This window comes from Coregonus clupeaformis, unplaced genomic scaffold (genome assembly GCF_020615455.1).
Source record: "Coregonus clupeaformis isolate EN_2021a unplaced genomic scaffold, ASM2061545v1 scaf3870, whole genome shotgun sequence".
Taxonomy (NCBI): Eukaryota; Metazoa; Chordata; class Actinopteri; order Salmoniformes; family Salmonidae; genus Coregonus; species Coregonus clupeaformis.
Genome location: NW_025537324.1, coordinates 1 through 27,718, shown reverse-complemented (window position 1 = coordinate 27,718; position 27,718 = coordinate 1). Strand labels below are relative to the sequence as shown.

The window sequence follows — 27,718 nt, the reverse complement described above, 5'->3', positions numbered from 1 at the left end:
TATTTTTAGAACTATTTTTCTTCTCCAATGTTTATTGAAAACAAATACATTTGCAAAATGAGGACTTGTTGTCTCTAAAATACATGGTTAAAGTTGTTGGTTAGTTAGCTAAATATAAATTCTTCTTTAGTGTAAAAATGTGGATTCCAAAAGGCTTTAAATATAAAGGCAGGTGTCCTTATATTCAAATATGGATCTTGAAGGGGAGTTAAATACATTTTGAACACTTATTTTCAGTGGCTGTAAGAATTTTTACTTTGTCCCCGGGTGTTATTCAACAACTTCCATGAGAAACATAAGCCATAAAATATTTCAATATTTCAAATCTTTATTATGTTATAGTCCTAGTTAAATTCTCTCTTAACAATAACGTTTTTGTCATGATTATTCTATTTATTTTTATTTTATTTAAGATTTTCACTTTCCAACCTGTTAGTTTGTTGTAATTATCCATTTAAGAAAATCAACCCCTTCCTACAATCAAGTTTCAAGTTTTTTATGTCACGTACACAAGTACAGTGAAATGCCTTTCTTGCAAACTCTAAACACAACAATGCAGTAGTCAATATCAAAGTAGTACTAAAAATAACATAAGGTAGAACAAAAACAGGAGAATTAAGCAAGCTTTATAAAGGGTCAGTTCCAGTACTATATTTCCAATGTCATACTAAAGTATATACTATATATATATACTATAAGGATACTGGAGTGATGGAGGTAGATACACTACATGACATCTGCTCTGTCCAACATTTTGTTTCAAAATCATGGGCATTAATATGAAGTTGGTCCCCCCACTGATGTTGGCCGTAAGGGTCTTCCCCAAACTGTTTCCACAAAGTTGGAGGCACAGAATCATCTAGAATGTCATTGTATGCTGTAGAGTTAAGATTTCCCTTCACTGGAACTAAGGGGCCTAGCACGAACCATGAAAAACAGCCCCAGACCATTATTCCTCCTCCACCAAACTTTACAGTTGGCACTATGCATTCGGGCAGGTAGCATTCTCCTGGCATTCACCAAACAAGATTTGTCCGTAGGACTGCCAGATGGTGAAGCGTGATTCATCACTCCAGAGAACGCGTTTCCACTGCTCCAGAGTCCAACGGTGGCGAGCTTTACACCACTCCAGCCGACGCTTGGCATTGCACATGTTGAACTTAGGCTTGTGTGCGGCTGCTTGGCAATGGAAACCCATTTCATGAATCTCCCAATGAACAGTTATTGGGCTGATGTTGCTTCCAGAGGCAGTTTGGAACTCGGTAGTGAGTGTTGCAACCGAGAACAGACAAGTTTTGCGCGCTTCAGCACTTGGCGGTCCTATTCTACGAGCTTGTGTGGCCTACCACTTCACGGCTGAGCCGTTGCTGCTCCTAGAAGTTTCCACTTCACAATAACAGCACTGACAGTTGACCGGGGCAGCTCTAGCAGGGTAGAAATTTGATGAACTGACTTGTTAGAAAGGTGGCATCCTATGATCGGTGACCCGATCCTGTAGGTTCATGCTGTACAACATTCGGAGAGTACGACCCTGCCTTACACAGGAAGCGGCACAGGTCCTAATCCAGGCACTTGTCATCTCCCGTCTGGATTACTGCAACTCGTTGTTGGCTGGGCTCCCTGCCTGTGCCAATAAACCCATACAACTCATCCAGAACGCTGCAGCCCGTCTGGTGTTCAACCTTCCCAAGTTCTCTCACGTCACCCCACTCCTCCGCACACTCCACTGGCTTCCAGTTGAAACTTGCATCTGCTACAAGACCATGGTGCTTGCCTACGGAGCTGTGAGGGGAACAGCACCTCCGTACCTTCAGGCTCTAATCAGTCCCTACACCCAAACGAGGGCATTGCGTTCATCCACCTCTGGCCTGCTGGCCCCCCTACCTCTGCGGAAGCAAAGTTCCCGCACAGCCCAGTCAAAACTGTTCGCTGCTCTGGCACCCCAATGGTGGAACAAGCTCCCTCACGACGCCAGGACAGCGGAGTCACTCACCACCTTCCGGAGGCACTTGAAACCCCACCTCTTTAAGGAATACCTGGGATAGGATAAAGTAATCCTTCTACCCCCCCTTACACCACCCCCACAACATAAAAAAAAAAATATATATATATATATATTGTAAAGTGGTTAACCCACTGGCTATAAGGTGAATGCACCAATTTGTAAGTCGCTCTGGATAAGAGCGTCTGCTAAATGACGTAAATGTAAATGTAAGTTGTGTTCATTAATTGGTGTGTTTATTAAGTAGTGTGTTTTGTGGAAATATGTAGCTCTTCACTTCTCTCTCTTTTCTTGACCCCTCCTGTGATTGGCTTTTGAACTTGTATCATGCCCCTTTTGTCACCTAGTGTCTGTGTGTATTCGAAGTAGCTTTCTCACATGTAAATGAGTATGTCATTCACTCAGAGTTTAACAATCTGAGAGAAAAATACACACTGAAGATTCCTCATAGTGAGGAACTTTGACAAACATCTTGTAGGTACACCTTTAAAATGTTTTTATAATTCTCTTTTCAAAATTCAGCTTGTGCAGAGTGGCCTGTCAGATTATTGTGTGACTCTTGGGAGACTGTGTGCAGCTTTGGGGAGAGTCAGAGCAAGGTGTATGTAGGGGTGGGGGTCTGCTCTAGCTGTCATGTTGGGGAAATGTTTTTAAAACAATGCATGGTGAGACTTTTTATATTTTCCCCTCACAGATGAGCTCAACAATGTTGTGTTGCCCCATTTGTCAGCAAAGTTATGCTGTCCTTCGTTCTCACTTAAGGATTGTCCACAAAGTGATGAACACGATGGAAAGAGCCTTCCTTTAGGCCTTAGTGAGAGGCAAAATAGGAGTACAGAACACACACTGTCCCATTTGCAAAATAAAATATGCACGGCTGTTGCGTCACATGATGACAGTACACAGGCAAGATGTAAGTCCTAGCTTTGATACATTTTTAAGTCCTATTTGTGTTTGTTCAACTGCTTAACCAGAATCAAACCCTCATACATTTCTTGTTTTTTCTGTTTTTTTCAGCATTCAGAAGCCACAGCGCAGCTTGACATCCTGAGAAGAGAACTAGCCCTATCTAAATTAAGGGCTCTTCGATTAAAAAACCCTCAGCCTCCAATGGTGACCGAATGGGACATTGTAGGACTGCTGGAATCTCCCATTGGGCCAGACTGGAGTGTAGCTGGTTGGGATGTACAGGATGGGTATACCCAGGCAACACAAGCAGAACTGTCTGTCGCAGAAGAAGAGTTTTTATCTTTTTTGCATGAGAATGTTGATCAAATAATTATTCCTTTGTGTAAATCTGTCTAGATTGTCAACGCAAGTGTCATCATTTCTTCCTATACTGAAAATTGTTTTTGAAGTTTTATTAAAGATGTTATTGTTATAAATGATACTTGTTCAATTGAATTGTTATTTGTCAATACCATAAGGGTTTGGGTATTGAAAATTGTTTTTGAAGTTTTATTAAAGATGTTATTGTTATAAAAGATACTTGTTCAATTGAATTGTTATTTGTCAATACCACAAGGGTTTGGGTTAGGGTAAAGTAGTGTTAGGGCGGCAGGTAGCTTAGTGGTTAAGAGCGTTGTGCCAGTAACCGAAAGGTTGCTGGTTCTAATCCCTGAGCCGACTAGGTGAAAAATCTGTCGATGTGCCCTTGAGCAAGGCACTTAACCCTAATTGCTCCTGTAAATCGCTCTGGATTAGAGCGTCTGCTAAAGTGTTATTGCATTCTTATTTTTAAATGTACCAAACTAAGTTAAGGAACACAAAAGAATAGAGTGGATATAGGTGCTAAATGAAGCTACCAAGTGGAAAAAACACCATTATTTCAGGACATAAACCTCTGAAAAGTCTAATTCAAACCAACAATAAACCTAGTTGGCAGCTGCATTGTGTTCACACTCTGAGAAGGTTTTGAAATGGACTATTTCCTAAGTAATTTCACTCTGATAAATAACAGAGAGAAATTAATTAAGATTATTGTTTTTACCAACATTCACAGACACAATGGATTAAGATTATTGTCTGTGAATGTTGGTTAAAAAAAATAAAGACAAGACAGTGCAGGTTCAACACTTGCAATATAAGTGACACAGACCAAATACAAACCTTAAAAAAAGCACAACACAATAAATTACTCAAAAACATTTTTTATTAAACAGAGCAAACCTTGGAACATTATAAAGAATCACACCAACATGGAAAATAGATTAGAATGTTTGAATAAATTACACACATTTTATGATCTGAACAAGCACACTAAAATAGAAAACCACACAACACAACATCAGAACAGTGTAAATGTGAGTGAGTCTTTAAGAGTCTCCCCTCTTTCCTTGTGAACCTTCTCATCCAGCTTCCTCCTCCTTGAGGCAATGGCTTTTTTGAGTCGGTCTTCATTTGAATTCAGCTGCTGCATACCTTGCATCGTGACAATGGGGGAGGTGAGGGGAGACTTGCTCTTCAATTTGATGGGTGAGACTAGCAGGGGGCTGACGGCGACCACCATGCGGCGCCTGAGGATGAGCTGCTTCTTGCTCGGGGTATGGTACTGCTCCAGCTCAGGCATGGTCAACTTGGAGGGTGTCTTCAGGCACAGCAAACACAAAAGAGAACATATATATATTAAAAAATGCACGTTTGACTGTTACATGGTGTACAAGCACATTTGGTAATCTAATGTGTGGTGTCGGAATAGCTGATCTTACCACAGGTTGTCTGGCCGTCCGTTCCTCATCCTCGACCTCTTCCTCCTCCGAGTCCCTGGAGGACGGGCCAGACTCCTGGTACATCACCTTGGTCTCTTCGGGGGTGGTGCTCCCCTCGGAGAGGGAGTCCTCCTCGCTTGCCTTCCGCTTTCTTTTTGAAGAGGTGGAGGCCTGGTTCTCGGTGGTGACAGAGGTATCTTCTCCCTTTAATGCTGCCTCGAAGACTGCCCTGGTTTCACTGGCTTGGGACGGATTTAAATTGATGGCATAAAATATATCTGCCGTCTGGATGTCGTGGCACATGAAGTTGTCCACCCTTTCCCTGTCAGCCTTCGGGAGCATGTTTTTGACCTGTAAGACACAAGCAAAAAAGACACACACACACACACACACACAAACACACACACACACAGACACAAATAAAAATAAAAATAATTGATATTATTTCAGACATCATTGGAATAGGATCTTACAATACTTCTATTCATATCTAATCTGACTTACATGAGTGACAATGGAGGTCCGCAGGTCAGTGAAGGTAGGAGTTTCAGGCAGACCCATTTCCTTCCACACCTCCCTCAGGTAGGCAGGCAGGTTCTTGAGCTGAGTGCTTGTAGAATTGAAAAAGAAGTGCTGGGACTTCTTTCCCCCTTGGAGGCAGTGCTTGAATTTGAGGAAGTCTGAAAACCAAGTGTACTCATTTGTCAGCGACATCTGGACCATGCCATGGTCTCTATTCGTTTTGTGTTCCTTCACCTATTAGAAATTGAACAGAAAAAACACACAAATGACGCAAAGGCGACCGCAATTGTTTCCAAAAACAACCAACCAACCAAACAAACAAATAAACACATTCAGGTGTACGTTTATAGACTTACACTGATCAGATACATCCCAGACTGGTCACATTTAGCCTCCTCCACCTCCTCCACCAACATGTTCTTATCCAGGCCCGGTCTATGGCCGTCTATGGAGGTAAAGTAGGCCCACAGGTATCCATTAAACTGGTACTGATTTTTCTGTGTCCTTGTTTCTTCCAAGGTTTCTGTGTGGACATGAGCATAATAACAGGCATCTTTACACTGCACTCTATACATGTCTGACGTTTATATGTGTGTAATAACAGTGACATCACAGATTTAGAAAGACGTACTCAGCACTTCCGGGATCTTGGCCTTGGCAAGAGACTGGCACTCCAGCAGGGTCTTTCTGGAAACCACCTTGGCTTCCTTGCTGTCTTTCACCTTTACACACACACACACACACACACACACACACACACACACACACACACACACACACACACACACACACACACACACACACACACACACACACACACACACACACACACACACACACACACACACACACACACACACACACACACACACACACACACACACACACACAACACACACACACATCATACAATCAATTACTGCATTGTTAATGAACGCTGATGAGACTAAAAAGAAAGAACTCTGCTTACCCCCTTATTTTGTCATGGTTAATCAGGAAAATGAGATTGGATTGGTAGGTCTCATCCTTCGCCATGTAGTTCAAAAATTGCGTCACCCTTTTGATCTTTCCGGCACAATTTTCCCTTAGTTTATAATTTGGATTGGGGCCCTCACAGGTCTTCCTGAATCCCTCAAGAAACACACCTGTCAAAGAAACATAACATTTAGACAATAATTACAATTTCATGAGGCAACATGAATCAGTCAGGCTGTTTAAAAAAAAAAAAAATGTTTCAAATACTTGCCACTATTTAAAGAAACAGTACTTACTGATGGCAGAGCCCGGGAAGATAAGTTTGCTGCCAGATCCGGACGCTGTAGCCTCCTCTGTCTGGTCCCCTGAACCTGTCACTTGGTCCAGCTGCAGCTCCTCTTGGGCTGTGTCTGCCTCGGCCTGAAAGCTGAGGGACCTCTTTGCCGACCTCTCCTTTGCCGGACTCACCCTGAGAATCCCCATCTGCCTTTTCAGTAGCTGGTACCTCTTCCTCACTCTATGCAGCTCAGAGATCAGCTTCAGGTTGTCCTCTCTAATGGATTGGAAGGTCTCACTTTTCTTGGTCAGGGCCTCATCCCTCTCTTTCACAGCTTTCTGCAGCCTCAAAAGTGGTGCTTGGCAGTGGCAGTAATCATATGTGCAGCCCTCTTCCTCCTCTTCCTCTGCAAAAGTATCTAAAAAGTTATCCTCCTCTTCTTCTTGCCTCGCAGTCTCCACAATATCAAAATCGGTGGCCACTGGGATGGCAGGGACCGACGCCTTCAATGCCGCCAGCCTCTCCATTGTCAGACGTCTCTTCACCTCCTCTAAAGCCCGTCTCCTCTGTGCTCTGTTGAGCTCTGTATGGGAGTCCATATGCCGGTCCAGCCTGCTGACATGGGTGGAGCATCCTGTCACTGGACACCGCTCCTGCCTGATATTGACACGGCCCCACTGCCAATTACAAAGGAGAATCCTCTCCTCAGTGTTCCGAACGTTGTGTACTTGCCTAAGGTGCTGACTGAAGCCAACCACAACCTTAAAGCAAAGTGGACATGAACGAAATAGAGAACGCACTGGAGCCATCTATATTATTGAAAAGTGAAATAACAGTAAATAAAAACCATTACACAATCACTTCAGCTATCCAGGAAGTACAATGCTCCAGGCTGCTTAGTTGCTGCTTATAAACACATCTGAGACCACTCCCTCCACCCCTCCCATGCTGTCAGCCTCTAGTCAAACACATTCTATTTCCACAACAAACTCCTCCCACTTAACACACCTCCAACTCCTCCCCCTTGCTGTCAGCCTCTAGTCAAACACATTATATTTCCAAAACACAATCCTCCCACTAAAATACTCCTCCAACTCCTCCCTTGCTGTCAGCTCACAGTCAAATTCAGTCTTTTACCATTACATCAATTCATCATTCAGTCAATTCCATTCCTGTTACAAAAATGTACACTATGGCTTTAAGTAATAAAGTCCACTACTGGGATACTCTACTGTACAAATACATTTCAAATGTTCTGTCCTTTGACAGTTTTTGATGAATTTATCAATGGGATGGCTGACTTGACTGCTTTCCCATGGCAATTAGTAACAATGGAATTTGACATAAGATTTATTGTTAAAATTTCCCGTTTAAGATATGAAGGGGACCATGTACTGTATTCATATTGATATCTGTAGAGCTACAGGTGACCCTGAACATGTGGCAGAAGGAATTTTGCTAATTGCATAAACAGGAGCAGAGTTAGAGCATTCCATGTTATCCTGTGGGGGAACAACTCGGATGGGTCAGACTGAATGAACCGCTGCACGCAGCTAGAATAACCTTTAGGGCACTTTTTTTTTGTTTTATTCTGTTAAAGCTGTTGCACCCTTGTGGCCCTGCTGACTTCCATGCAGGCCCACATTGACCTTGTGACCTCTGGAGCTCCATGTCTCTAATTATGTACTCCCTGCCTGTTCAAAAGACATCTCCCATGGGCCTGAGAGTACAGCTTACCGACTTGGAACTCCAGAGGGACAGCAGGCCAAAAGAAAGGGGGGAGAGAGTGGCCTGCCTCCACAGGGGCTGCCTGCTCTGCCCCCCTGTTGGACAGTTTTACTCTCATACACACAGACACACACAGACAGACACAGACAGACACAGACAGACACAGACAGACACAGACACACACAGACACACACAGACACACACACACACACACACACACACACACACACACACACAAAAATCATACAATCAATTACTGCATTGTTAATGAACGCTGATGAGACTAAAAAGAAAGAACTCTGCTTACCCCCTTATTTTGTCATGGTTAGTCAGGAAAATGAGATTGGATTGGTAGGTCTCATCCTTCGCCATGTAGTTCAAAAATTGCGTCACCCTTTTGATCTTTCCGGCACAATTTTCCCTTAGTTTATAATTTGGATTGGGGCCCTCACAGGTCTTCCTGAATCCCTCAAGAAACACACCTGTCAAAGAAACATAACATTTAGACAATAATTACAATTTCATGAGGCAACATGAATCAGTCAGGCTGTTTAAAAAAAAAAAAAATGTTTCAAATACTTGCCACTATTTAAAGAAACAGTACTTACTGATGGCAGAGCCCGGGAAGATAAGTTTGCTGCCAGATCCGGACGCTGTAGCCTCCTCTGTCTGGTCCCCTGAACCTGTCACTTGGTCCAGCTGCAGCTCCTCTTGGGCTGTGTCTGCCTCGGCCTGAAAGCTGAGGGACCTCTTTGCCGACCTCTCCTTTGCCGGACTCACCCTGAGAATCCCCATCTGCCTTTTCAGTAGCTGGTACCTCTTCCTCACTCTATGCAGCTCAGAGATCAGCTTCAGGTTGTCCTCTCTAATGGATTGGAAGGTCTCACTTTTCTTGGTCAGGGCCTCATCCCTCTCTTTCACAGCTTTCTGCAGCCTCAAAAGTGGTGCTTGGCAGTGGCAGTAATCATATGTGCAGCCCTCTTCCTCCTCTTCCTCTGCAAAAGTATCTAAAAAGTTATCCTCCTCTTCTTCTTGCCTCGCAGTCTCCACAATATCAAAATCGGTGGCCACTGGGATGGCAGGGACCGACGCCTTCAATGCCGCCAGCCTCTCCATTGTCAGACGTCTCTTCACCTCCTCTAAAGCCCGTCTCCTCTGTGCTCTGTTGAGCTCTGTATGGGAGTCCATATGCCGGTCCAGCCTGCTGACATGGGTGGAGCATCCTGTCACTGGACACCGCTCCTGCCTGATATTGACACGGCCCCACTGCCAATTACAAAGGAGAATCCTCTCCTCAGTGTTCCGAACGTTGTGTACTTGCCTAAGGTGCTGACTGAAGCCAACCACAACCTTAAAGCAAAGTGGACATGAACGAAATAGAGAACGCACTGGAGCCATCTATATTATTGAAAAGTGAAATAACAGTAAATAAAAACCATTACACAATCACTTCAGCTATCCAGGAAGTACAATGCTCCAGGCTGCTTAGTTGCTGCTTATAAACACATCTGAGACCACTCCCTCCACCCCTCCCATGCTGTCAGCCTCTAGTCAAACACATTCTATTTCCACAACAAACTCCTCCCACTTAACACACCTCCAACTCCTCCCCCTTGCTGTCAGCCTCTAGTCAAACACATTATATTTCCAAAACACAATCCTCCCAATAAAATACTCCTCCAACTCCTCCCTTGCTGTCAGCTCACAGTCAAATTCAGTCTTTTACCATTACATCAATTCATCATTCAGTCAATTCCATTCCTGTTACAAAAATGTACACTATGGCTTTAAGTAATAAAGTCCACTACTGGGATACTCTACTGTACAAATACATTTCAAATGTTCTGTCCTTTGACAGTTTTTGATGAATTTATCAATGGGATGGCTGACTTGACTGCTTTCCCATGGCAATTAGTAACAATGGAATTTGACATAAGATTTATTGTTAAAATTTCCCGTTTAAGATATGAAGGGGACCATGTACTGTATTCATATTGATATCTGTAGAGCTACAGGTGACCCTGAACATGTGGCAGAAGGAATTTTGCTAATTGCATAAACAGGAGCAGAGTTAGAGCATTCCATGTTATCCTGTGGGGGAACAACTCGGATGGGTCAGACTGAATGAACCGCTGCACGCAGCTAGAATAACCTTTAGGGCACTTTTTTTTTGTTTTATTCTGTTAAAGCTGTTGCACCCTTGTGGCCCTGCTGACTTCCATGCAGGCCCACATTGACCTTGTGACCTCTGGAGCTCCATGTCTCTAATTATGTACTCCCTGCCTGTTCAAAAGACATCTCCCATGGGCCTGAGAGTACAGCTTACCGACTTGGAACTCCAGAGGGACAGCAGGCCAAAAGAAAGGGGGGAGAGAGTGGCCTGCCTCCACAGGGGCTGCCTGCTCTGCCCCCCTGTTGGACAGTTTTACTCTCATACACACAGACACACACAGACAGACACAGACAGACACAGACAGACACAGACAGACACAGACACACACAGACACACACAGACACACACAGACACACACAGACACAGTCACTGCGGTCAGACCGAGCGAGCTACGGTCAAGTGGGGCACATCGTTGAACTCGGAGCGGCCTATAGACGGCCTATAGACAACAGTGATGCCATTCATTTGCCTCTCAGTGTTGATTTCAGCCTGTCAGTTTTTTGATTTCACCCCTGTTCATTTGTTGATGGTAAAGGTCATTCTTCCGTTTCCACTGTCCAATTGCAGTATAACATGTTAAGACTGGCATGTACAAAAAGTCCATTAGCAATGTACAGTATGAGTCAAACAGACATAGTGGTTCCTCTCCCTCAACAGTTGGTTGTAAGTTCAGCCTGTCCTTTTGGTGATGGTAAATCACTGCTTAAACAGTGTCTTTTTGCCATAATAAATACAGCCAATGCCAATATGTCCATTACAACATGTTGGCATTGGCAATGTTTCATATGGCAAATGTACAAGTCCATTTGCAATACATTTCAATGGGCATTTATTATCACCAATTGGACATGCTGTAATATGCTCTTACAAAGCTGAAATGCCCAAATGTAAAGCTTACTCAACTCGGGCTGGCCAAGAAATGATAGTGGATCCTCTCCCTTGCTCATTGGTGTTGATTTCAGCATGTCCAATTCATGATAATAAACGCCCATTGAAATGTATTGCAAATATACTTGTCCGTTTGCAATATGAAATACAGCCAATGCCAGTATCACATCGTGGATCCAAAAATATTTTTTTCAGTTTGTAGAGCATGGTGTTTGAAATGCAAGGGTTGTGGGTTCGATTCCCACTGGGGGCAGGTACACCCTAACGGCTGTAAGCTCATGCTCCTCTAACAGTTATTAAACGTTATTCTTTTAATTTTTTTTATTTTAACCTTAATGTCCTTCCAGGGGGCAAATATATAGTTAACAATTATTAACGTTCTCACCAACGGAGACTCATCAGATTTTAACCTTAACGTCCTTCCAGGGGGCTCATATATAGTTAACAATTATTAACGTTCTCACCAACGGAGACTCATCAGATTTTAACCTTAACTTACATATTTCCTTACAAAAAACTAAAACCCCTGTTCTCAACCAAAACATATATATGTATATATCTCTAACATAAATCTTTGTCAAGAATGCTGTAGGTGGGTGTAGTGGTGGAATCAAGCGCAGGACACCGAAGTATAGTCCAAAAGACTTTAGTTCAATTTCCAACAAGGAAAATACGAACACACTTGCCCGAAGGCGAAATTACGCACGAAGGCGACAAAACAAAAGGCGCACTAAACATGTGCGTAAACGCTCCAACGCAGTGGAGTGAAGCTCAACCGAGCGTATAAGCAATATCCAAGCACAACACACGACAGACCTAAATCAATAACACACAACACTAGACAAACACAACGAGAAACTTATAGGACACTAATTACGCTAAACGAGAACAGGTGTCACAACAAACAGACAAAAGCAAACGAACATGAAACATACAACGGTGGCAGCTAGTATTCCGGAGACAACGAACGCCGAAGCCTGCCCGAAAAAGGAAGAGAGGCAGCCTCGGCCGAAACCGTGACAGTACCCCCCCCTTGACGCGCGGCTCCAGACGTGCGCCGACTCCGGCCTCGGGGACGACCCGGAGGACGCGGAGCAGGGTGCGTCGGGTGCCCACGATGGAATTCCGTCAGGAGAGATGGGTCCAAAATGTCTCTCCTCGGCACCCAGCACCGTTCCTCCGGACCGTACCCCTCCCACTCCACTAGATATTGGAGACCCCCCATCCGACGACTCGAATCCAAGATGGACCTCACGGAGTACGCCGGTGCCCCCTCGATGTCCAATGGGGGCGGAGGAGTCTCCCTGATCTCACTTTCTTGGAGTGGGCCAGCTACCACCGGCCTGAGAAGGGACACATGGAACGAGGGGTTAATACTTTTATATTCAACAGGTAGTTGTAATTTGTAACACACCTCGTTCAACCTTCTCAGGACTTTAAATGGCCCTACAAACCGCCGACCCAGTTTCCGACAGGGCAGGCGGAGGGGCAGGTTTCTGGTAGAGAGCCAGACTCGATCACCAGGTGCGTACACCGGTCCCTCACTGCGGTGGAGATTGGCGCTCGCCTTATGACGTCGGAGGGCCCGCTGCAGGTGGACGTGTGCAGCGTTCTATGTCTCCTCCGAGCGCCGCGCCCACTCATCCACCGCAGGAGCCTCGATCTGGCTCTGCTGCCAAGGTGCCAGAACCGGCTGGTAACCTAACACACATTGGAAAGGGGTGAGGTTAGTGGAGGAATGGCGTAGGGAATTCTGGGCCATCTCGGCCCAGGGAACGTACCTTGCCCACTCCTCCGGCCGGTCCTGGCAGTATGTTCTAAGAAACCTACCCACATCCTGGTTCACGCGTTCCACCTGCCCATTACTCTCCGGGTGGTAACCCGAGGTGAGGCTCACCGAGACCCTGGAGGTAAATTGGGGACCTCAATCAGACACAATATCCTCGGGTACCCCGTAGTGCCGGAACACATGGGTGAATAGTGCTTCGGCAGTTTGCAGGGCGGTAGGAAGGCCCGGCATGGGGAGCAAACGACAGGCCTTAGAAAACCGGTCCACAACGACCAGTATAGTGGTATTCCCCTGTGAAGGAGGAAGGTCAGTAAGGAAATCCACCGAGAGGTGGGACCATGGTCGTTGTGGAACGGGCAGGGGTAGTAACTTACCCCTAGGCAGATGTCTAGGCGCCTTACACTGGGCGCACACCGAGCAGGAGGAAACATAAACCCTCACATCCCTTGCCAACGTGGGCCACCAGTACTTGGCACTAAGACAGTGCACTGTCCGGCCGATACCAGGGTGTCCAGAGGAGGGTGACGTGTGAGCCCAATAGATCAATCGATCCCGAACCTCGAGCGGAACGTACTTCCGACCCTCCGGGCATTGCGGTGGACTAGGGTCGGTGCGTAACGCCCGCTCGAGCTCAGCATCGACCTCCCACACTACCGGTGCCACCAGACACGACTCCGGCAGTATGGGAGTGGGCTCCCCGGACCTCTCCTCCGTGTCATACCGCCGAGACAGCGCATCTACCTTACCGTTCTGTGACCCAGGGATGTACGTGATCTTAAATGTAAACCGGGTCAAAAACATGTTCCATCTTGCCTGACGAGGGTTCAGCCTCCTCGCTGCCCGGATGTACTCCAGGTTACGGTGGTCCGTCAAAATGAGGAAAGGGTGTTGAGCCCCCTCAAGCCAGTGCCTCCACACCTTTAGGGCCTGTACCACGGCTAACAGCTCCCTGTCCCCTACGTCATAGTTTCGCTCCGCCGGACTGAGCTTCTTGGAATAAAAGGCACAGGGGCGGAGTTTAGGTGGCGCGCCTGACCGTTGTGAAAGCACGGCTCCTATACCGGCCTCAGACGCGTCCACCTCTACCTGAAATGGCAAAGAGGGATCCGGATGCGCCAGCACCGGGGCCGAGGTAAACAGGTCCTTCAGCCTCCCAAACGCCCTGTCCGCCTCGGCAGACCACTGCAGACGCACCGGACCCCCCTTCAAAAGAGACGTGATGGGAGCTGCCACCTGTCCAAAACCCCCGGATAAACCTCCGGTAGGAATTCGCAAACCCCAAAAACTGCTGCACCTCCTTCACAGTGGTTGGTGTTTGCCAATTACGCACGGCTGACACCCGGTCTACCTCCATCTTCACCCCTGACGCAGACAACTGATACCCCAAAAAGGAGACCGACTCCTGGAAAAACAGACACTTCTCTGCCTTAACATACAGGTCGTGCTCCACCAGCCTCTGCAACACTCTGCGCACCAGGGCCACATGCTCGACACGGGTAGGCGAGTACACGAGAATGTCATCTATGTACACAACGACCCCCTGCCCCTGCATGTCCCTGAAGATCTCATCCACGAATGATTGGAAAACTGACGGAGCGTTCATCAACCCGTATGGCATGACAAGATACTCGTAATGGCCCGAGGTGGTACTAAAGGCTGTCTTCCATTCATCGCCCTCCCTGATGCGCACCAAGTTGTACGCGCTCCTGAGATCTAATTTAGTGAAGAAACGCGCCCCATGCAAGGACTCAGTCATGGTCGCAATCAGCGGGAGTGGATAACTGTACTTCACCGTGATCTGATTGAGACCACGGTAATCGATGCACGGGGCGTAAACCACCATCCTTCTTCTTCACAAAAAAGAAACTTGAGGACGCAGGGGAAGTGGAAGGCCGTATGTATCCTTGTCTCAGAGATTCTTCTATGTAAGTCTCCATAGCTTTCTTCTCCTCCTGAGACAGAGGATACACATGGCTCCGTGGCAGCTCCTGCCTGGAGGTCTATCGCACAATCTCCCTGCCTATGGGGCGGCAACCGCGTCGCCCTCGACTTACTAAACGCGATAGCCAAATCCCCATACTCAGGGGGAACGTGCAATGCGGGCACCTGGTTTGGACTCTCCACCGAGGTAGCCCCTACGGAAACGCCCAAACATCGACCCACACACTGGGCAGACCACTCCATCAGAGCCCTCTCCTGCCACGAAATAGATGGGTTATGGGTACTCAACCAGGGCATGCCCAGCACCACCGGATACGCAGGCGAGTCAATCAGAAATAGCTGAATCATCTCCTGATGACCCCCTGCGCACACATCCTAAGTGGCGCAGTGACCTCCCTGATCAAGCCCGCACCCAACGGACGGCTATCTAGGGCATGAACGGGGAAAGGGACATCAACAGGAAGAAGGGGAATCCCTACGGCTAAACAAAACTTCTTATCAACAAAATTCCCAGCCGCGCCTGAATCTACCAGCGCCTTATGCTGGGAATGAGGTGCTACCTGTGGAAAACTCACAGGTATACAGAAATGTGCAACAGAGAGCTCTGGGTGAGTGGGGCGCCTACTCACCTGGAAGGAATCCCCAGTGCGGGACCTGTCGTCCTCTCCCCTAGGAGGCCAACCCCAGCACCTAGCCGCGGTGTGTCCTCCCCGACCACAGTTGGTGCAGGAGATGGACCCCCTAGTAAGCCGACCCCTCCTCTCTCTAGCGCCAGCGCCCCGAGCTCCATGGGGCACGGCTCGGAGGCGCTGGAGGGTGAAATGGACGGACCCCCCTCGGGACGTCCGCGGGTAGCTAGCAGGTTATCCAGCCTGATGGACATGTCGACCAACTGGTCGAACGAGAGGCTGGTGTCCCTACAGGCCAGCTCCCGACGGACGTCCTCGCGTAGACTACATCTGTAGTGATCGATGAGAGCCCGCTCATTCCACCCTGCATCTGCCGCTAGAGTACGGAATTCTAGGGCGAACTCCTGGGCACTCCTCCTCCCCTGCCGGAGGAAGACCAGACGCTCCCCCGCCACTTTCCCCTCCGGGGAATGGTCAAACACCGCCCTGAAGCGGCGGGAGAACTCGTCGTATGTGATGGTGTCCGCGTCGATCCTCCTCCACTCTGCGTTGGCCCATTCCAACGCCTTCCCGGACAGGCAGGAGATCAGGGCGGACACGCTCTCATGTCCCGAGGGCGCCGGGTGCACGGTGGCCAGGTACAGCTCCACCTGGAGAAGGAATCCCTGACACCCGGCCGCGGTCCCATCGTAGGCCCTCGGGAGCGAGAGTCGGACTCCTCGGGGTTCCGGTGCGGGAACGGGCTGACTGGCCGATGGTGCTGGCAGGGAGGATGGCGGTGGAGGCGTCCCCCAGCCTCGGATGGTGGTGATCACCTCCTGCAGTGCGGACCCCATCTGCAGGATCTGGTCACTTTGTTCACGGACCTTGTCCTCCAGCGTCGCCTGGGCTGCTGCGGCTCCTGCTGATTCCATTCTTCAAGGTGTGTTATTCTGTCAAGAATGCTGTAGGTGGGTGTAGTGGTGGAATCAAGCGCAGGACACCGAAGTATAGTCCAAAAGACTTTAGTTCAATTTCCAACAAGGAAAATACGAACACACTTGCCCGAAGGCGAAATTACGCACGAAGGCGACAAAACAAAAGGCGCACTAAACATGTGCGTAAACGCTCCAACGCAGTGGAGTGAAGCTCAACCGAGCGAATAAGCAATATCCAAGCACAACACACGACAGACCTAAATCAATAACACACAACACTAGACAAACACAACGAGAAACTTATAGGACACTAATTACGCTAAACGAGAACAGGTGTCACAACAAACAGACAAAAGCAAACGAACATGAAACATACAACGGTGGCAGCTAGTATTCCGGAGACAACGAACGCCGAAGCCTGCCCGAACAAGGAAGAGAGGCAGCCTCGGCCGAAACCGTGACAATCTTATCCTAACATGAGTCTTTTCTGAATTTTATTCAAGCAAAATATCCCTGTGTCCAGTATTATCAATTCCTATGGACACTCCCCCCTGTTGTTGTCAACGCAAACAAGTGTAGAAATTTAGAACGGACTCTTATCCCACAGCAAATAACAGCAAAGTGCACACATAAGTCTTTCAAACGGTACATCTCCCCAGCGCACACACCCACATAAGCAAACGATGTGCCGGAAATTGAGCAAGTTAAGGTGACTAAACTGCTTGGAGTAAGCCTAGATTGTAAAATGTCATGGTCAAAACATATTGATACAACAGTAGCTAAGATGGGGAGAACTCTTTCCATAATAAAGCACTGCTCTACATTCTTAACAGCACTATCAACAAGGCAGGTCCTACAGGCCCTAGTTTTGTCGCACTTGGACTACTGTTCAGTCGTGTGGTCAGGTGCCACAAAGAAGGACTGCAATTGGCTCAGAACTGGGCAGCACGGCTGGCCCTTGGATGTACACAGAGAGCTAACATTAATAATATGCATGTCAATCTCTCCTGGCTCAAAGTGGAGGAGAGATTGACTTCATCACTACTTTTTTTGTGTTTGTGAGAAGTATTGACATATTGAAAGCACCGAGCTGTCTGTTTAAATGACTTGCACACAGCTCAGACACCCATGCATACCCCACAAGACATGCCACCAGAGGTCTCTTCACAGTCCCCAAGTCCAGAACAGACTATGGGAGGCGCACAGTACTACATAGAGCCATGACTACATGGAACTCTATTCCACATCAAGTAACTCACATCATATTTAAAAAAACAGATAAAAATACACCTTATGGACCAGCGGGGACTGTGAAGCAACACAAACATAGACACATGCATACAACCACACGATAACATACGCACTATTCACACATGTACACATGGATTTTGTGTTATAGATATGTGGTAGTAGAGTAGAGGCCTGAGGGCACACACTTAATATGTTGTGAAATCTGTTATGAATGTATTGAAGGTTTTTTAAATGTATAACTGTCTTAATTTTGCTGGACCCCAGGAAGAGTAAATACTGCCTTGGCAGCAGCTAAAGGAGAGCCATGATAAATACAAATACCTAACCTGTATATGGAACGATACCTAACCTGTATATGGAACTATACCTAACCTGTATATGGAACTATGCCTAACCTGTATATGGAACTATACCTAACCTGTATATGGAACTATACCTAACCTGTATATGGAACTATACCTAACCTGTATATGGAACTGTACCTAACCTGTATATGGAACTGTACCTAACCTGTATATGGAACTATACCTAACCTGTATATGGAACTATACCTAACCTGTATGAGGAACTGTACCTAACATGTATGAGGAACTGTACTTTTTTTTTGTTGTCATTTTAGCAGACACTCTTATCCAGAGCGACTTACAGTTAGTGAGTGCATACATTTTTCATACTGGCCCCCCGTGGGAAACGAACCCACAACCCTGGTGTTGCAAGCGCCATGCTCTACCAACTGAGCTACAGGGGACTTACCCAACCTGTATGTGGAACTATTCCTAACCTGTATCTATTCCTAACCTGTGTCTATACCTAACCTGTATCTATTCCTAACCTGTATCTATACCTAACCTGTATCTATACCTAACCTGTATCTATACCTAACCTGTATCTATACCTAACCTGTATCTATACCTAACCTGTATATATTCCTAACCTGTATCTATTCCTAACCTGTATCTATTCCTAACCTGTATCTATATATAACCTGTATGTGGAGCTATAGTTACCCTGTATGTGGAACTACAACTAACCTAGAACAATACTTTACCACTATCCAAGATGGCGTAGCAGTGCGGTCGTCGGGTTCTGTTGTGTGTCAGTGTAAATAGCCTATTTTTTTGTTGTTGTCTTTTTCGTATATATTTCCGTATCACACTTTTCATCCTTCTTCTAAATATACTTTCCTGCAACCCGCCTCGCTCAATGTGAAACGGATTCTATTATTTACTTACCTTTTATCTAGAATCAACAGTTGAAACTAGCTAGCCAGCTAACTAGCTACTTGCTATTAGCCACCGTTTGCGGTTTTCACCCAGAACATCTGATTTTCTGCCGGAATAACTGAATCACTGGACCTTCAAACCGGATCGCAACTAGCTAGCCGCAACCGAATGGATGTTGCTGTTGGCTAATCACCACTGCCCCCGAAGCAAGCACCAGTTAGCCTTGAGCAAGCCTTGAGCCAGGCCCATATCCCGGCTATGTACCTCTCTGTCTACCGGACCGGAGTAGCCAGCTAACTAGCTACTTGCTATTAGCCACCGTTAGAGGTTTTTCACCATTGTCCGTGGCCTGCACTACCTACCTGCCAGCTCTAGCCTGGACTATTATCGGCCAGTCTGCACTGTCTGCACAGCGCGTTATCGACCCAGAACATATCAGATTTTCTGCCGGAATCACTGAATCACTGGACCTTTAACACTGGATCATCGCAACTAGCTAGCTGCAACCAAATGGATGTTGATGTTGGCTAATCAGTCTTGAGCTGGCCTCGAGTCAGGCCCATCTCCCGGCTATCTACCTCTCTGTCAACCGGACGGGACCTCCTAGTGTCGACACGGAGCCCCGCAAATCCATCACGACTGGTCTAGCGACGTAAACGTCTGTGGTTTCAACAGTCTTCCCGTTGCGACGACCACAAAGATCCATCTGGTAGCCACGGCCCGCTAGCACACGCAAACAACAGCCATGCTTCCTGCTCGCCTGTGCTGTAGCACCAATTCGAACTGCTCCCGGACTCACATATTGCTGTTCACTGGACCTTATGATCCCTCAGCTGCACAGCTGATGCCTGCTGGACTGTTCCTTTAAACGGTACCCTGTCCTGTTTATCTGTTTAGCCTCAGCCCAAACTTTCATCGCCATTACCAGTTGTTGTCTTAGCTCTCTCGAATAACACCTGTGATTGCTTTATGCCTCTCTCCCATGTCAATATGCCTTGCCTATTGCTGTTCCACTTAGTTCTTATTATACATTTCACTGTAGAGCCCAAAGTCCCTCTCAAACTGCCTCAAATAGCTCCTTTGTTCCACCCCCATACACGCGGAGACCGGCTCAATCGGTACCTCCAGTGATACTATCTCTTTCATTGTTACCCAACGCTTAGGTTTACCTCCAATGTATCCTTGTTTGTACATAATGCCCTGAATCTATTCTACAACGCCTGGACATCTGCCCCTTTTCTCTGTACCAAACGCACTAGAAGACCAGTTCTTAAAGCCTTTAGCCGTATCCTTATTCTAGTCCTCCTCTATTCCTCTGGTGATGCAGAGGTTAACCCAGGCCCTGCAGCCCTCAGTATCACTCCTACTCCCCAGGAACTATCATTTGTTGACTTCTGTAACCATAAAAGCCTTGGTTTTTTGCATGTTAACATCAGAAGCCTCCTCCCTAAGTTTGAGTTATTCACTGCGTTAGCACACTCCGCCAACCCTGATGTTCTAGAAGTGTCTGAATCCTGTCTTAGGAAGGCAGAGCTCTATCATACTATCCAGGTCTGTGCCCAAACAGTTTGAGCTCCTACTTCTAAAAATCCACCTTTCCAGAAATAAGTCTCTCACTGTTGCCACTTGCTACAGCCCCCCCTCAGCCCCCAGCTGTGCCCTGTACACCATATATGATTTGATTGCCCCCCATTTATCCTCAGAGTTCGTACTGCTTGGTGACCTAAACTGGAATGTGCTTAACACCCCGGCCATCCTACAATCCAAACTAGATGCCCTCAATCTCACACAAATTTTTAAGGAACCTACCAGGTACAACCCTAAATCCGTAAACATGGGCACCCTCATAGATATTATCCTGACTAACTTACCATCTAAATACACCTCCGCTGTCTTCAACCAGGATCTCAGCAATCACTGCCTTATTGCCTGTTTCCGTAAACAGGTCCGCGGTCAAATGACCACCCCTCATCACTGTCAAACGCTCCCTAAAACACTTTAGCGAGCAGGCCTTCCTAATTGACCTGGCCCAGGTATCCTGGATGGATATCGATCTCATTCCGTCAGTAAAGGATGCCTGGTTGTTCTTTAAAAGTGCTTTCCTCTCAATCTTAAATAAGCATGCCCCATTCAAAAAATGCAGTACTAAGAACAGATATAGCACCTGGTTCTCCCCAGATTTGACTGCCCTTGACCAGCACAAAAACATCCTGTGGCGTACTGCATTAGCATCGAATAGCCCCCGAGATATGCAACTTTTCAGGGAAGTTAGGAACCAATATACACAAGCAGTTAGGAAAGCAAAGGCTAGCTTTTTCAAACAGAAATTTGCATCCTGTAGCACTAACTCCAAAACGTTTTGGGACACTGTAAAGTCCATGGAGAATGAGAGCACCTCCTCTCAGCTGCCCACTGCACTGAGGCTAGGAAACACTATCACCACCGATAAAACTACAATAATCGAGAATTTCAACAAGCATTTTGCTACGGCTGGCCATGCTTTCCACCTGGCTACTACTACCCCGGCCACCATCTCTGCACCCTCCGCTGCAACTTGCCCATGCCCCCCCCAGCTTCTCCTTTACACAAATTCAGACCGCCGATGTTCTGTGTCAAGGGGTGCTGAAGGTGGGTGTGGTGCAGGAATCAAGCACAGGACGCAGAAGCTCAGTCCAAAAGACTTTAGTGAAATATTCACGGAGTAAATGAGCACAATAAGCCCGGAAGCGAAATAACGGCGCACACAGGCGTCAAATAAACGGTGCACTAACATGTGCGAATACCTCTCCAAACCCTGGAGGGAAGTACGTAGCTCAAACACCAAAACAGAAGAGCAATCACACACAAACACAGACACACACAACGAGACTTAAATTGGACACTAACGAGGACTAACTAGACACAGGTGTACAACATCAAGACAAAACCAAACGAACATGAAACATAGATCGGTGGCAGCTAGTACTCCGGGGACAACGACCGCCGAAGCCTGCCCGAACCAGGAGGAGGAGCAGCCTCGGCCGAAACCGTGACAGTACCCCCCCTTTGACGCACGGCTCCAGCCGTGCGCCGACCCCGGCCTCGGGGACGACCAGGAGGACGCGGAGCAGGGCGCGCGGGATGGTCCCGGTGGAACTCCGACAGGAGAGATGGGTCTAGGATGTCCCTCCGCGGCACCCAGCACCGCTCCTCCGGGCCGTACCCCTCCCACTCCACGAGATACTGGAGACCCCCCATCCGGCGCCTTGAGTCCAAGATGGACCGAACGGTGTACGCCGGAGCTCCCTCGATGTCCAGTGGGGGCGGAGGAGTCTCTCCTATCTCACCTTCCTGGAGTGGACCAGCTACCACCGGCCTGAGAAGAGACACATGGAACGAGGGGTTAATATTCTTATATTCAACAGGTAGATGTAACCTATAACACACCTCGTTCAATCTTCTCAGGACTTTAAAAGGCCCCACAAACCGCCGACCCAGCTTCCGGCAGGGCAGGCGGAGGGGTAGGTTTCTGGTAGAGAGCCAGACTCGATCTCCGGGTGCGTACACCGGCCCCTCACTGCGGTGGAGATCGGCGCTCGCCTTGTGACGACGGATGGCCCGCTGCAGGTGGACGTGGGCAGCGTTCCACGTCTCCTCCGAGCGCCTCATCCAATCATCCACCGCAGGGGCCTCGATCTGGCTCTGCTGCCAAGGTGCCAGAACCGACTGGTAACCTAACACACATTGGAAGGGGGTTAGGTTAGTAGAGGAGTGGCAGAGAGAGTTCTGGGCCATCTCGGCCCAGGGAATGTATCGAGCCCACTCCTCAGGCCGGTCCTGGCAATACGACCTCAGAAACCTACCCACATCCTGGTTGACACGTTCTACCTGCCCGTTACTCTCCGGGTGGTACCCTGAGGTAAGGCTAACCGAGACCCCCAAATGCTCCATGAACGCTCTCCAAACTCGGGAGGTAAACTGGGGGCCTCGATCAGACACTATATCCTCGGGTACCCCGTAATGCCGGAAGACGTGGGTAAATAGGGCCTCTGCGTTTTGTCGGGCAGTAGGCAGACCCGACATAGGGAGAAGACGACAGGCCTTAGAGAACCGGTCCACAACGACCAGGATGGTGGTATTCCCCTGAGAGAGGGGAAGGTCTGTCACAAAATCCACCGAGAGGTGGGACCATGGTCGTTGTGGAACGGGCAGGGGTTGTAACTTACCCCTGGGCAGGTGTCTGGGCGCCTTACACTGGGCGCACACCGAGCAGGAGGAGACATAAACCCTCACATCCCTGGCTAACGTGGGCCACCAGTATTTAGTGCTAAGACAATGCACTGTCCGGCCAATACCCAAATGTCCAGAGGAGGGTGACGTGTGAGCCCAGTAAATGAGTCGATCCCGAATCTCGAGCGGAACGTACTTCCGACCCTCAGGACACTTTGGAGGGCTGGGGTCGGTATGCAACGCTCGCTCGATTTCGGCATCGACCTCCCACACCACCGGTGCCACAAGACAAGACACCGGTAGTATGGGAGTAGACTCAACGGACCTCTCCTCCATGTCATACCGCCGGGACAGCGCATCTGCCTTACCATTCTGGGACCCAGGGATGTACGTGATTTTAAATACGAACCTGGTGAGAAACATACTCCATCGAGCCTGGCGAGGGTTTAGTCTCCTCGCTGCCCGGATGTACTCCAGGTTCCGATGGTCAGTCAAAATGAGGAAAGGGTGTTGAGCCCCCTCAAGCCAATGCCTCTACACCTTAAGGGCCTGAACTACAGCTAACAGCTCCCTGTCCCCGACGTCATAATTACGCTCCGCCGGGCTGAGCTTTTTTTAGTAAAAAGCACAGGGGCGGAGTTTAGGTGGCGTGCCGGACCGTTGAGAGAGAACGGCCCCTTTACCAGCCTCAGACGCGTCCACCTCAACCTGAACGGGTAATGCGGGATCCGGATGCGCCAGCACCGGGGCCGACGTAAACAGGTCCTTCAGTTTCCTAAAGGCCCTGTCCGCATCAGCTGACCACTGCAGGCGCACCGGACCCCTTTCAGAAGGGACGTGATGGGAGCTGCCACCTGTCCAAAACCCCGGATAAACCTCCGGTAGAAATTCGCAAAACCCAAGAACTGCTGCACCTCTTTGACAGTGGTTGGGTTTTGCCAATTACGCACAGCGGACACACGATCCACCTCCATTCTCACCCCTGAAGCGGACAACCGATAACCCAAAAAGGAGACCGACTCCTGGAAAAACAGACATTTCTCTGCCTTGACATATAGGTCGTGCTCCAACAGCCTCCTCAATACACGACGCACCAGGGTTATATGCTCGGCTCGGGTAGACGAGTACACCAGAATGTCATCAATGTACACGACCACCCCTTGCCCCTGCATATCCCGGAAAATGTCATCTACGAAGGATTGGAAGACTGATGGAGCATTCATCAACCCATATGGCATGACGAGATACTCGAAATGACCTGAGGTGGTACTAAACGCTATTTTCCATTCGTCGCCCTCCCTAATGCGCACCAAGTTATACGCGCTCCTGAGATCCAGTTTTGTGGTATCCCGACGGTTTTCACTAGGAGAACCAGGGGAGGGCTCCTTCAGTCACAAATGCCCAGGATGGGTGCTCATGTCCGGCTTGGGGGAGACCCCAAGGGGCTTGGGTGTTGGGGGTGGGGAGTGTTGGGGGTGGGGGTGCACTGCCCCCCAGCTGATTTTCGGCCATGGGGTGGCGCCATTTCGCATTTTAGGACGGATTTCACTAGGAGAACCAGAGGAGGGCTCCTTCAGTCACACATGCCCAGGATGGGTGCTCATGTCTGGCTTGGGGGAGACCCCAAGGGGCTTGGCGGATGGGGGTGGGGGGTGGTGGGGGTGTGGGTGCACTGTCCCCAGCTGATTTTCGGCCATGGGGTGTCGCCATTTCGCATTTTAGGACGGATTTCACTGGGGGAACCAGAGGAGGGCTCCTTCAGTCACACATGCCCAGATGGGTGCTCATGTCTGGCTTGGGGGAGACCCCAAGGGGCATGGGGGTTGGGGGTGGGGGATGTTTGGGGTGGGGGTGCACTAAACCCCAGCTGATTTTCGGCCATGGGGTTGCGCCAATTCGCATTTTAGGACGGATTTCACTAATTAAACTAGAGTAGGGCTCCTTCAGTCATACATGGGCGGGTGGGTGCCCATGGCTGGCTCCACCCCCACCCGGATTCGTCCACAAGGGGGCGCCACCTGTCATTTTAGGACGGTTTACACTATGAGAACCAGGGGATGGCTCCTGACTCACACATGGACGTGCTGGGTGCCCATGGCCGGCTTGGGGGAGACCCCAAGGGGGGGCCCCACCACCCCACCCGGATTCGTCCACAAGGGGGCGCCACCTGTCATTTTAGGACGGTTTACACTATGAGAACCAGGGGATGGCTCCTGACTCACACATGGACGTGCTGGGTGCCCATGGTCGGCTTGGGGGTGACCCCAAGGGGGGGCCCCAACCCCCCCCCCCACCCGGATTCGTCCACAAGGGGGCGCCACCTGTCATTTTAGGACGGTTTTCACTAGGAGAACCAGAGGAGGCTCCTTCAGTCACACATGCCCAGGATGGGTGCTCATGTCTGGCTTGGGGGAGACCCCGAGGGGCTTGGGGGTGTAGGGTGTTTGGGGTGGGGGTGCACTACCCCCCAGCTGATTTTCGGCCATGTGGTGGCGCCAATTCGCATTTTAGGACGGATTTCACTAATTAAACTAGAGTCGGGCTCCTTCAGTAATACAAGGGCGAGTGGGTGCCCATGGCTGGCTTGGGGGAGACCCGAGACCCCCAAGGGGGCCCCCCCCCACCCGGATTCGTCCACAAGGGGGCGCAACCTGTCATTTTAGGACGGTTTTCACTAGGAGAACCAGGGGATGGCTCCTGACTCACATATGGACGTGCTGGGTGCCCATGGCCGGGTTGGGGGGGGACCCCAAGGGGGGGACAAACCCCCCTTAACCGTTCACCATGTAATCAGACGGTTTTCACTAGGAGAACCAGGGGATTGCTCCTGACTCACACATGGGCGTGCTGGGTGCCCATGGCTGGGTTGGGGGGGGACCCCAAGGGGGGGCAAACCCCCCCACCCGGATTCGACCACAAGGGGGCGCCACCTGTCACTTTAGGACGGTTTTCACTAGGAGAACAAGGGGGTGGCTCCTGACTCACACATGGGCGTGCTGGGGGTCATTGGCCGGGTTGGGGGGGGACCCCAAGGGGGGGACAAACCCCCCTTAACCGTTCAACATGTAATCGGACGGTTTTCACTAGGAGAACCAGGGGATGGCTCCTGACTCACACATGGGCGTGCTGGGTGCCCATTGCTGGGTTGGGGGGGGATCCCAAGGGGGGGCAAACCCCCCCACACGGATTCGACCACAAGGGGGCGCCACCTGTCATTTTAGGACGGTTTTCACTAGTAGAACCAGGGGATGGCTCCTGACTCACACATGGGTGTGCTGGGGGTCCATGGCCGGGTTGGGGGGGAACCCCAAGGGGGGGGCAAACCCCACTTAACCGTTCACCATGTAATCGGATGGTTTTCACTAGGAGAACCAGAGGATGGCTCCTGAGTCACACATGGCCGAAATGGGAGCTCTTGGTCGGATTGGGGTGGAGGGTCAGACACCCCACATGGTAACCCTCCGGTTTTCACTAGGAGAACCAGGGACCGGCTCCTTCAGTCACACATGCCCAGGATGGGTGCTCATGTCCGGCTTGGGGGAGACCCCAAGGGGCTTATGTGTTGGGGATGGGGGGTGTTGGGGGTGGTGGTGCACTGCCCCCCAGCTGATTTTCGGCCATGGGGTGGCGCCATTTCACATTTTAGGACGGATTTCACTAGGAGAACCAGAGGAGGGCTCCTTCAGTCACACATGCCCAGGATGGGTGCTCATTTCTGGCTTGGGGGAGACCCCAAGGGGCTTGGGGGTTGGGGGTGGGGGGTGGTGGGGGTGTGGGTACACTGCCCCCCAGCTGATTTTCGGCCATGGGGTGGCGCCATTTCGCATTTTAGGACGGATTTCACTAGGAGAACCAGAGGAGGGCTCCTTCAGTCACACATGCCCAGGATGGGTGCTCATGTCTGTCTTGGGGGAGACCCCAAGGGGCTTGGAGGTTGGGGGTGGGGGGTGGTGGTGGTGTGGGTGCACTGCCCCCCAGCTGATTTTCGGCCATGGGGTGGCGCCATTATGCATTTTAGGACGGATTTCACTAGGACAACCAGAGGAGGGCTCCTTCAGTCACACATGCCCAGGATGGGTGCTCATGTCTGGCTTGGGGGAGACCCCGAGGGGCTTGGGGGTTGGGGGTGGGGGTTGTTTGGGGAGGGGGTGCACTACCCCCCAGCTGATTTTCGGCCATGGGGTGGCGCCAATTCGCATTTTAGGACGGATTTCACTAATTAAACTAGAGTAGGGCTCCTTCAGTCATACATGGGCGGGTAGGTGCCCATGGCTGGCTTGGGGGAACCCCCCAAGGGGGGGCCCACCCGGATTCCTCCACAAGGGGGCGCCACCTGTCATTTTAGGACGGTTTTCACTATGAGAACCAGGGGATGGCTCCTGACTCACACATGGGTATGCTGGGTGCCCATGGCCGGCTTGGGGGAGACCCCAAGGGGCCCCACCCCCCACACCCGGATTCGTCCACAAGGGGTTGCCACCTGTCA

General features: G+C 49.4%; 3 protein-coding genes across 3 annotated transcripts; all 3 read right to left on the bottom strand.

Moving 5' to 3' along the window:
* Positions 1–4,289: 4,289 nt before the first annotated feature.
* LOC123481219 lies at positions 4,290–5,749 on the bottom strand. The gene is made up of 4 exons (XM_045220453.1): positions 5,589–5,749; positions 5,215–5,466; positions 4,711–5,061; positions 4,290–4,589 (listed from the first exon to the last, which is right to left on the bottom strand). The coding sequence occupies exons 1-4, from the start codon at positions 5,646–5,648 to the stop codon at positions 4,290–4,292; spliced, it is 963 nt and encodes a 320-aa protein (XP_045076388.1). The 5' UTR covers positions 5,649–5,749.
* Positions 5,750–5,875: 126 nt separating this feature from the next.
* On the bottom strand, positions 5,876–7,323 carry LOC121560453. The gene is made up of 3 exons (XM_041873442.2): positions 6,504–7,323; positions 6,203–6,377; positions 5,876–5,954 (listed from the first exon to the last, which is right to left on the bottom strand). The coding sequence occupies exons 1-3, from the start codon at positions 7,291–7,293 to the stop codon at positions 5,951–5,953; spliced, it is 969 nt and encodes a 322-aa protein (XP_041729376.1). The 5' UTR covers positions 7,294–7,323; the 3' UTR covers positions 5,876–5,950.
* A 1,192-nt stretch (positions 7,324–8,515) lies between these two features.
* Positions 8,516–9,640, bottom strand: LOC123490410. Its single transcript, XM_045220452.1, has 2 exons — positions 8,821–9,640; positions 8,516–8,694 (listed from the first exon to the last, which is right to left on the bottom strand). The coding sequence occupies exons 1-2, from the start codon at positions 9,608–9,610 to the stop codon at positions 8,516–8,518; spliced, it is 969 nt and encodes a 322-aa protein (XP_045076387.1). The 5' UTR covers positions 9,611–9,640.
* Positions 9,641–27,718: the final 18,078 nt, after the last annotated feature.

Excerpts from the sequence above, each read along its gene's own strand:
- LOC123481219 (XM_045220453.1), bottom strand. The coding sequence starts at position 5,648 with ATGTTGGTGGAGGAGGTGGAGGAGGCTAAATGTGACCAGTCTGGGATG. Across the intron at positions 5,062-5,214 it reads GGACCTCCATTGTCACTCAT|GTCAAAAACATGCTCCCGAA; the intron begins GTAAGTCAGATT and ends TGTGTCTTACAG. Across the intron at positions 4,590-4,710 it reads GGACGGCCAGACAACCTGTG|ACACCCTCCAAGTTGACCAT; the intron begins GTAAGATCAGCT and ends CTGTGCCTGAAG.
- LOC121560453 (XM_041873442.2), bottom strand. The coding sequence starts at position 7,293 with ATGGCTCCAGTGCGTTCTCTATTTCGTTCATGTCCACTTTGCTTTAAG. Across the intron at positions 6,378-6,503 it reads CTTCCCGGGCTCTGCCATCA|GTGTGTTTCTTGAGGGATTC; the intron begins GTAAGTACTGTT and ends TTTCTTTGACAG.
- LOC123490410 (XM_045220452.1), bottom strand. The coding sequence starts at position 9,610 with ATGGCTCCAGTGCGTTCTCTATTTCGTTCATGTCCACTTTGCTTTAAG. Across the intron at positions 8,695-8,820 it reads CTTCCCGGGCTCTGCCATCA|GTGTGTTTCTTGAGGGATTC; the intron begins GTAAGTACTGTT and ends TTTCTTTGACAG.